Below are 10,363 nucleotides of genomic sequence, written 5' to 3' on the forward strand. Positions count from 1 at the left end.
TAGAGCATCGCCTGGAAATTCACGTTGCCTAGAACCTGTGAGTATGGCTTTATTTGGAATTAAGGTCTTTGTAGATGTAAACAATTAAAATGAGATCCTACCAGATTAGACCAGGTCTTAAATCTGACATGACCAGTGTCCTCCTAAGAGGGTAATTTATTTTTTTTTTTTTTTTTTTTTTTTTTTTTTTTTTTTTTTTTTTAAATTTTTTTTTTTTTAATTTTATGATACACAGAGAGAGAGAGAGAGGCAGAGACATAGGCAGAAGGAGAAGCAGGCTCCATGCACCAGGAGCCCGACATGGGATTCGATCCCCGGTCTCCAGGATCGCGCCCTGGGTCAAAGGCAGGCGCCAAACCGCTGCGCCACCCAGGGATCCCCTAAGAGGGTAATTTAGACAGAGACACAGACAGACATTTGGTGGAAAGGCCATATAATGATGGAGACAGAAATTGGAGTGACATGTCTATAAACCAAGGGACACCAAAGATTGCCAGCGACCGCCAGCCCCTGGGAAGGAGCAAAGAAGCCTCCTCCCCTCGAGCCTTTAGAGAGAGCACCGTGCTGCCAACACCTTGGTTTCAGGCTTCTAAGCCCTAGAACGGTGAGAGAGTAAATCTCTGTTGTTTGAAGCCACTTGGTTTGTGGTACTTTGTTCTGGCAACCCCGGAAAAGTAATATGCTCCCATTCCACCCTCCTGCTGTTGGGGGGGAAAAGCACTGAGCTGATTTTATTTTCTTTCTTTCTTTCTTTCTTTCTTTCTTTCTTTCTTTCTTTCTTTCTTTCTTCTTTCTTTCTTTCTTTTTCTTTCTTTCTATTTTTCCTTTTTCTTTTTTCTTTTTTTGAGCTGATTTTTCTGTCTGTGAGTTTGCCTATGCCCCGAGAATTTTTTGATTCCAGAGGTCTGGGGTCAGAATGTGCATTTCTAGCAAATTCCCAGGCAGTGATGTGGCTGGTCCAGGGCCACCCTTTGAAAATGGCCTCTCTACAGTATCTCAAGTGTAGAACACTTGGGGGCCAGCTTCCAGCCAGCCAAAGAGCAAACAAGGGGCACCCCCAGCCCCTGGAGCTAGCACCAGGGTCTGGGATCTCTACCAATAAATGCATCTCCTGGGGTCTCTTCCCCGACTGGCTCCCTCAGGTCACTGCCACGTCAAGGGCGAGATCCAGCAGTGCTTTTGGTGTACTTTGTGGCTCCTCCCTGTCCACACTTTGCACCTCACCCTGTGGGACCAGCTAGAATGGAGTCCAGAAGGAGTTAGAGGGGGCCTGGGGGGCTCAGTGGTTGAGCATCTGCCTTTGGCTCAGCTCGTGATCCTCAAGTCCTGGGATCGAGTCCCGCATCAGGTTCCCCACAGGGAGCCTGCTTCTCCCTCTGCCTGTGTCTCTGCCTCTCTCTCTCTCTCTGTGTCTCTCATGAATAAATAAATAAAATCTTTAAAAAAAAAAAAAGGAGTGAGAGACCATGGGGCAGAGCTTCAGGGAGATCACTCGCCCTCAGGCAGCAACCGGGGTGGGGGTGGGGGCTCTCCGGGGAAGGAGATGCTAACCTGCTTCTACCGGAAAGGAGGAGACACAACACAATTGGGAGTTAAAATCCTCAGGTGGAGTGACAGGTGCTTGTTCAACACCTTTTGCAGGTTTCCCGTCTGGTTTCCCTGTTTCTGCCCTCTCTCTCTGGATGTCTGTGCCTCTCCCCCATCTTTGTCTCTCTCCTCCTCCAGAGTCTCTGACCTCCCTCTACCTGAGTCTCTGGTCTTCTATGTCTGGGTCTCTGACGTCCTCCCTCTGGATTTCTCTCTGGATCTCTATCTGCCCCCCCCCCCCCCGCCCCCTTCTCTCTGGGTCTCTATCACACAGCTCCCTCCTCTAGAACCTCTTCCTTTCCCCTGTAGGGCCGAGTTCTCCAAGCCTGTGACCAGGGAGTTAATCAGGGGTTAATCAGGGAGTTAATCGGGTGCACAGGAGAGGGATCAGGGCAGTGCCCAGTGCTTCTTCCTGCCCCCTCACACCAGGGAGACTTTCTTGAGGCAGGTGGACTCCACTGAGGAGGAGCCTACATCTCACATGGAGTCCCCTCGGGAATGAAACCACTCTTTCCAAGTGGGTTTTGTGGCATATCAGCTTCTGCTTCTGGCCATGACAATTTCCTCCCGCCTGAGCCAGCCTAGTGCCATCAAAGTGGGAAACCGCACTTTCCACAAGATGCGACCTTCATTTCCTCTGGGCACTGAGTCCCTTCCATGGCCCGCTGGGACCTGTGCTTATATCACTCTTCCACCGAGATGGTTCCTCTCATTTGTGATTAAAAAAAAAATTTTTTTTTAAGTTCCTCTCTTTGAACATGGGAATTAAAAAAAAGAGCCCATTTGGACGCCTGGGTGGCTCAGTGGTTGAGCATCTGCCTTTGGCCCAGATCCTGATCCTGGGGTCCTGGGATCGACTCCTGCATCGGGCTCCCTGTGTGGAGCCTGCTTCTCCCTCTGCCTGTGTTTCTGCCCCTCTCTGTGTGTCTCCCATGAATAAATAAATAACATCTTTTAAAAATAAAATAAAATGAAGGGCCTAAGACCACAACTCTTGAGATGCTGCAGTAGTCAACCAGACTCCTGGACCCAACAGGTGCTGACCATGAACTCTGGGGAGGTGTCGTCTGTATGTCTGTCCTTTCATCTTTCCCAACCAGAAAATAACTCAAGGAGCAATGTGGAAATCTAGATTGTGGGAAGCGGGGGGAGAATAGGCAATTCACTCATTCACTGGGACTGGAGTCTGAGGCAGTTATTACACTCCTGAGTCCATAAGCACATGGATGGATGCATTTAGATCCTAAAGTGCTCTTTCTGAGAACCAGGACTCCCCTCCTGTCCTTCCTAAGACCAGGGTTCCAGGTTCCTTTTTTTTTTTTTTTAAAGGAATTTAACCTTTCTTTTTTTAAGATTTTATTTATTTATTCTTGAGAATAACAGAGAGAGAGATGCAGAGACACAAGCAGAGGGAGAAGCAGGCTCCATGCAGGGAGCCTGACATGGGACTCGATCCCGGGTCTCCAGGACCTTGGGCCGCAGGCAGCACCCTACCGCTGCACCACCGGGGCTGCCCGGGTTCCAGGTTCCTCTTCCCTTGTTCTCCTGGGACCTAGGTATCCAGATGTCTAGCTTTCTGATTCCTCAGGACCCAAGAGTCCCACCTAGCATGTTATACCCTTAGGATCCAAGAGTCCTTGCCCCAGGCCTGAGGAACAAGATGTCATCCCATTATTCATGCTAAGTGGATCCAGAAAACTACATGTCCCATGAGGCTGTAGATCTACGGTGTCATTGTTTAAACGTTCCCCTGTCATCGAGAAACCTCAGAAAAACAGTTCCACAACACAAGCTCCAAATTGGGGGTGGGCAGAGGAGAGGTGGGAGGTTAAGAAGTCTTCTCCTGTCAAAGGGCAGGGACAATCCAGAGCCCCTGGGGACACCTAAGCAGAGCAGAAAACTGAGGCCCAGAGGGAGGCTGGGACCTTTCCACTGCCTTTCGGCAATGGGAGCAGAGGGTTCTTGGGGTCCATGGGAGACAAGGAAGCAGATCCCACCTCCTCCATCAAACATTCGCACGTGCTCACTCTGATCCTCCTCTCAGATTCTTTATTATCCCAAGTAAGAAAAATAAAAAAATAAATAAGATAAATAACCCAATAAATAAAGAGGAGACCCCATAACAAAAAGCCCGTGGCTTTAGGAAGCATAGCTGGGACTCCGGCCCTGTGAAGGCCCCACCATGCTCAGAGGGTCCGAGGAGCCCACGTCAGGAGGCTCCGGGGCCAGGATCCCTGGAGGCTCTGGGGGTGCTGGAAGCAGGCCTGGCAGTGGCAGGAAGCGGGCAGGCCCGCGGGGTGCCAAGTCCCGGTATGCGGAGTTGTGGGGGCGCAGGCGAAGCGGGAGACCAAGGGTCTCGGAGTGGTAGATGTTGTACCCATCCTCAAGAAGCAGTTCTCGGAAACTGCAGGCCACAGGGTCGAAATGGAGCTGAGGAAACAAGAAGGGAGATTAGAGGTATGAGACCCTTCACATCATCCTACTGCAGGATCTAGGTGGCCGGGTGCCCAGCCTCTTCCTCCCCCCTCAGACCCAGAAGTCCTGTCCCCAGTGCCTCCTCCCTCAGACCCAGGGGTCCGGGCCCCCAGCTCTCTCTTCTTTCAGACCACAGAGTGCTCTCCTCCAACAGGATACAGGAGTCCAGACACTCCTAGGGAGCTGGGGGAGCCCCTCCTCCCTCAGATCCAGAGTCCAGGTCCCAGCCCCCCTCCAGGACACAAACAACAGAAGCAGGCTCCTCCTTCACCCCTGTCCCCAACTTCACAGAGAGAAATCTTCCAGCCCAGGGACCAGTCCAGGCTCTCTGAGTCCAGACAGGGGTGTCTGGCTTCTGCCCAAGGGGTCATGGTCGTTTTAGAGGCCACGGGTTCTCTGAGCGACCCTGTGCCCAGCAGGAACCGGCCATGTAGGAGCCCAGGTGGCCACCAGGGGTTATAAGTCACAAGACTCAGCCTCTCAGGCTACTCTATCATTCACAGGCCTCGTGACTCAGAGCCAGCATGTCCCTGTCCAAGCCTCAGTTTCCTCTTCTTGTAAACATGGACAAGTTCAGCTCCCACACGCAAAGGTGGTGGCATGTTGGGGCCACATACAAAGCACAGAATCAAGGCTGGCCCAGGCCACAGATGCGAGATGTGGTCCCTCAGATGGCGAGGCTGATATGAGGAAGGATGGAGCACAAGGGGGGTAGGTGGGGATTCTGGAAACTCACCGAGCCATATAGTGTCCCATCTGGGCCCTGGCACAGGAACCTGGATGTTTTGACTCCCAAGATTTGAATGACCCCTGGCTTTAGGGCTTTCAGCTCCAGGAGACCTAAGGGGAGAAAGTGTCAGGGGCTCAGAGGGCCTCTGCCCAGGCCCCTCCTCCCTCAGACTCAGGACTGCAGTGCCTCAGCCCCCTTCTCCCTCAGGCCCAGGGGTCCGGGCCCCCAGCCCCTCCTCCCTCAGAACCAGGCCCTGTCCTACACACTTACTTTCAGGGCTCTGGCGGGCAGCCCCCACCACTGTGCCATCGGCCCTGATCTCTAGGTGGGCCTCTGTCTCCTGGGCATCGTCGGTGTAGAGGTACCGCTGTCGAACTTGACCTCCAAATTGTAGGAGGGGGCTGGAGTCAGGGATCGGATGTGCCCGGCAGGCTTCCAGCAAAAGCACAGCCAGCACAGGGACCCACAGTCCCAGGTGCTCGAACCCGGCCTCGGCCCAGCCCATCAATGGCTCACGTCCTCAGGCGAGCTCTGGAGTCTGGGTTTTGAAGAACTGAATGGTATAGATTCTGTTTCAGATCCTGGTCGTCTGGGAGAGCAGATTCAAAGGATCGCTGCTTAGCCTGAACTCCGGGGGTCCTCTGGCACGTGGATTCACAGCTGAACAGAATACCCAGGTCTCTTAGAATGGATGCAGAAGCTCCAAAATTTATATCCAGACAGACCCGCCCAATCACCTTCCCCACACCTGACCCATGATATTTGACCCACTTGGCAGGAGCTGGGATTCCACCGTGGCCAGATCAGCCTGAGTGGATGATGCAATCAGGGGGGTCCTTCCAGGTGGGGGCCTGGACTCCTGAGTCTGAGGAATCGGGACCTGGGTGAATGGGGCTGGGGCTTGAGGGAGGAGAGGGCTGGGGGCCTGGAAATCTGCCTCCCTGGTGGACAAATAAAGACTGTGTCCCATAAGCAGCCCTGCTGCATCCTACCTGAATTTCTAGGTCACCCGGGGACATTCCTTGATCATCAGGAAGGCAGCGAATGCCACACCACCAAAGCGTCCTCTGCAGGGACGTGGGCATCCTGACCTCAACCTCACCAACCCCAGTCCAGACACTCTTCCTGCACCAAATGTCCCTGCCTCTGTCTCCTCCCTGATGCAATCCTGGTGTTTCTTTCACCAGAAAAGCTACCTACCCCCCAGGCCCAGAAAGGTGCTCTCAAAATAGCCTGGGGGAGAGGGGAGGGTGAGAGCCTCTGACTCAGCGTTACTAGCCAAGCCTGGCTCTTGAGGGGGAAGCACAGGCTAGAGCCCAAAGGGAATGAGAGGGTGGGCAGTTTCCCGGAAACTAAACCTGTGTCTGAGCCAGGAAGGCATGTTGGTCTGAGGAGGGGGTTGGGGTGGAAAGCCTGGGGTCTCAGGAGGGATAGAGACCTGGGGGCTGGACTCCTGGGTCTGAACACACTATGGTCAAATTTCTGGAGAGTGAAGTCAAATTCCTGGATTTGATTTATTGAATGACCTTGGTCACCCTGTTCCAGCGGGGGTGGAAGGGGTGGTGTGTGTGTGTGTGTGTGTGTGTGTGTGTGTGTAGCCACCTTACAATGGGAACGGCTTCAGGTGTACTGCAGAACCAGGCCTTGGAACCCCAACCCGGGGCCCCAGCCTCCGCGGGAGGCCGGGAAGGTAAATCGCCCCTTCCTTGCTCCGGGAGAGGCTGGCCCCGGGGAGGCGCCGGTCTAGAAAGGGGCCGTCGGGCGCCAGATCCTGCACCCCCTCAGTAGGAGAGGCGGGGCGCGGGGAGCCGCTAATCTGGAATCTGCAGGTGCCGGGTGCTGACAATGGGGGATCACAGGCCACGGTGAGCCCGGGGACACCTTGGGCCCAGAGGCTCCCAGTCGGCGACCCTGAGAGCTGGAGGTTTTCCACCCGCTCCCGGAGCGGCCTGGCGAGCAGGTGCCTCACCGCACCGGGCGGACGGGGCAGCCGGAGGATCTTCCTTCCCGCCGGGGCAGGCGCCCGCGCCCTCGCAAGCGGCCCGGGCGTGGCCAGACTCGAGCATCCAGGCCCCCCGGGCAGACCGTGAGCCCGGCCACCGGCGAAGGGGAAGTCGAAGGACCCGAGCGTCTGCGTCCAGCTTCGCGGCTGAGCTGCAGACGTTCACGTCCAGCGAAGGATGCGGCTGCTGAGGCCAGGAAGGCCGGCCCCGGAGAGCCCCCCGCTGGCCGCGGCCGTGGAGGAGGCAGCTGGGCGCGGGTCCCCGGGTCCGGGCGAAGCAGGGGGCGGGGGCTCCCGCGCCCCACCGCGAGCCTGGGGCTCCAGGGCAGGGGCGGGGCTCCGTCTCCGACTCACCTGCCCAGCCCGCGAGGGGCGGAGGCTGCGAGCCTCGGAACCGCGCCCATCTCCTTCCTTTTCTCCCCGAGCCCTCGGAGCCGGTCGGGGGAGGCGGCTTGGAGGGGAGGGCTGCCGAGCCTTGGGCCCTGGAGGTCGGGGTTCCGGGGGCGGCCGGATGTGGGCTGCACTTGCGGTCGCCGCGCTCCAGCCTCGCCAAGCCGACTGTGGATCTGCCACCCGCCAGGAGCGCAGGTGAGTGGGACCAGCGGATGCCTCCGACCCAGGAACCGGGGCCTTTAATCCCAGGAGGAGGCGCGCCCCCAACATCGAACCTCCTAGGACCCCAGAGGTCTCCACCCCACCCCCAACTGCTGCTCCTCCAGGAGCCAAGATCCCTCATCCAGCCTGGGCCTCCGGCCTCTCCTGTGCTGCTTGTCTGTCTCTTACTGTCACCTCCACGGTGGAGTCTGCTGGCCTTCCCCCCCACACACCCCCCAGGTACACTGGAGAAGGAAGTGGGTGGAGCACTGCCCAGCTTCAGTGGGCCTCACCGGCTGGGAGAGCCAGATTCCAAGATGTGATGAGATGCTGGATCCTAGACCACTGCTCTCTGCTCCCACTGCTCCCCATTCCCATCCCCTGAAATTCCTAGACCCTGCTTCTCCACCCTCAGACCCAGGACCCTGATCCCCCTTCCCTCAGACCCAGGAGCCTGAATCCCTAGTATCCTCCTTCTCTCTGGCCTCTGCTCCTTGATATTTGTCCTCAGGCCCCTGAGGACCTGAGGACCTGCTAACTCCCCTTTCCTCCATGCAGCCATGTGGGCCCCCAGCCGACGGCAGCTGTGCCTGACCTTCCTGCTAGTCTGTGTTCTTTCAGCCGTCTTCTTCCTCCACATCCACCAAGACCTCTTTCATGGTGGCCTAGACTTGACTGCCCTGTGTCCAGACCGCCGCCTCATGACATCCCCTGTGGCCATCTTCTGCCTGTCAGGCACGCCGTTGAGCCCCAACACCTCCTTTCCCTGTTTCAAGCACCTGGCCTCTCTCTCTGGAACCTGGACGATCTCCCCAGATGGCCGCTTTGGCAACCAGATGGGGCAGTATGCCACGCTGCTCGCCCTGGCCCAGCTCAACCGTCGCCAGGCCTTCATCCTGCCTGCCATGCACGCCGCCCTCGCCCCCGTGTTCCGCATCACCCTGCCCGTGCTGGCGCCCGAGGTGGACAGCCACATGCCGTGGCGGGAGTTGCAGCTGCATGACTGGATGTCAGAGGACTATGCCCACTTGAAGGATCCCTTCCTGAAGCTCACGGGCTTCCCCTGCTCCTGGACCTTCTTCCACCATCTCCGCGAACAGATCCGCAGGGAGTTCACCCTGCACGATCATCTGCGGCAGGAGGCCCAGCATCTACTGAGTCAGCTCCGCTTGGGCCACTCCGGGGACCGTCCCCGGACCTTTGTGGGTGTCCACGTGCGCCGTGGAGACTATCTGCAAGTCATGCCCCATCGCTGGAAAGGTGTGGTGGGCGATCGTGCTTACCTCCAGCAGGCTATGGACTGGTTCCGGGCACGCCACGAAGCCCCCATCTTTGTGGTCGCCAGCAATGGCATGGAGTGGTGCCGCGAGAACATCGACACCTCTCTTGGGGATGTGATCTTTGCTGGCGATGGGCAGGAGGGTTCACCTGGGAAGGACTTTGCGTTGCTCACCCAGTGCAACCACACCATCATGACCATTGGGACCTTTGGCTTCTGGGCTGCCTACCTGGCCGGTGGAGACACTGTCTACCTGGCCAACTTCACCCTGCCGGACTCCAACTTCCTGAAGATCTTTAAGCCTGAGGCCGCCTTCCTGCCTGAGTGGGTGGGCATTAATGCAAACTTGTCCGCAGTCCAGTCATTGGTGGGGCCTTGAGCAAACAGCAGGGAGACTTTCTGGAATAGCTGATCATGCTTGTGCCGGCATTTATGCATCTCCAGAGGCCTGGGAGCTTTTGGAGAAGCTTGTGGTAGTCCTGCAGCAGGTGGGCATCCACTTCTAGAGTAATTCTAGCTGGCTAGACTCTGAGAGAAAGGACGGCTTTCTGTAGCTGCCTGGACATTCTAGAACCAGCAGAAGATCTTTTCCTGATGGTTGGCAGTGTCCAGGGAGGCTCATGTCAGTTCTAGAAGGCAATGCCTACCTGTTCTTCCCAGCCCATATCTAGAGTACTTCTAGACGGCTGTACCCCAAGAACAGGGAACTCCCCCTTCTAATGTTGCCCCTGGTCTTTTCTAAAAGAGAGGTTCAGGCCTCAGGACTGAGGGAATTTGTGGGTATTCTAGAGCAAGCATTCACCAACTCCCTGGCCATGCTTCTGGAGTCATTCTCGAGAGGGCCAATTTTGGTGCCAATGAAGAATTCTGCAGGGCTCTTCCAGAGGGAATGGGGTTCTGGAATTCCAGGAGAATCTCAGGAAGGTACAATCAGAAGTGCAACACCTCAGCCACTGCCAGAAAATTGGTGGAAGAAAAACTATCTGTAGCTGTGAGCAGATCCAAAATCTGTCCCACCTTTCAGCCCCTGAAAAAAAGGACAAAGACTTGTTTGAGCAGATAGGCTGAAAACATGCGAGGTGGGGAAAGGGGACGGCTGCTGAAAGCTCCTGGAGCAGAGTTTTCCAGAAGTATAGGAACACTTTTTTTTTAAGATCAAAAGCTGCCAAAGACAAGCACCACACTAGGTCACCTCTCCCAGTTATGAAAGTTGAAAGTTTCCTCCTCTACGTCTGTGGCTGGGCTGCGGGGGCAGTAGGGTGAGGGTGGGTGGGAGCGGCGGGGTGGTGATGCAATCAATTTTCTGTAATTCAGCTAGCATGACTGTTTCCTTGGGCTTTTCTGCAAGCCTCTAAGATTGTGTGTCTCTCCCCCCACCCCCACCCGCATTTCACAGAACCACTAAATCTGGCTTCGAATTTGAAAGGATCTGAAGGTATGCAGAGTCCGGGCTGGCCTCAAACCCAGGCAGGAAAGAGCACAGGGTCTGGCAAAGGAGGATGGGATTCTGGACTCAGCTTCCTGGAACCCTTTGAGGCTTTTTGAAGGCAGTGGGGATAGCTAGCTTTATTATAGACAACCGTGATCGCATCCCCTATCTAACCAGAAGAATGCAAGCCCCTTTTTTCAGTCATCTCAAGGAGTTTGGAGGGATCACTCCCTACTCAGCTGCCAAGGTTGAAGAGAGGGAGGTATG

At 55.9% G+C, this 10,363-nt stretch overlaps 2 protein-coding genes across 3 annotated transcripts; one reads left to right on the forward strand and one right to left on the reverse strand.

Annotated features, from left to right (window-relative positions):
- Window positions 1-3,619: 3,619 nt before the first annotated feature.
- FGF21 (fibroblast growth factor 21) lies at window positions 3,620-5,711 on the reverse strand. The gene is made up of 3 exons (XM_035711944.2): window positions 5,063-5,711; window positions 4,799-4,902; window positions 3,620-4,017 (listed from the first exon to the last, which is right to left on the reverse strand). Exons 1-3 carry the CDS (start codon window positions 5,295-5,297, stop codon window positions 3,727-3,729), a joined length of 630 nt encoding a protein of 209 aa, XP_035567837.1. The 5' UTR covers window positions 5,298-5,711; the 3' UTR covers window positions 3,620-3,726.
- Window positions 5,712-6,155: 444 nt separating this feature from the next.
- FUT1 (fucosyltransferase 1 (H blood group)) lies at window positions 6,156-10,357 on the forward strand. Of its 2 annotated transcripts, XR_007402224.1 has the most exons (3): window positions 6,156-7,382; window positions 7,947-9,155; window positions 10,064-10,357. XR_007402224.1 is itself a non-coding variant. In XM_025424369.3 (2 exons), the coding sequence occupies exon 2, from the start codon at window positions 7,949-7,951 to the stop codon at window positions 9,044-9,046; it is 1,098 nt and encodes a 365-aa protein (XP_025280154.1). In that variant the 5' UTR covers window positions 6,156-7,382; window positions 7,947-7,948; the 3' UTR covers window positions 9,047-10,055. The 2 variants fall into 2 exon arrangements, 1 of the variants encoding a protein (XP_025280154.1); XM_025424369.3 differs by lacking the exon at window positions 10,064-10,357 and having other exon boundaries at window positions 7,947-10,055.
- Window positions 10,358-10,363: the final 6 nt, after the last annotated feature.

Source organism: Canis lupus, chromosome 1 (assembly GCF_003254725.2).
Source record: "Canis lupus dingo isolate Sandy chromosome 1, ASM325472v2, whole genome shotgun sequence".
Taxonomy (NCBI): domain Eukaryota; kingdom Metazoa; phylum Chordata; class Mammalia; order Carnivora; family Canidae; genus Canis; species Canis lupus.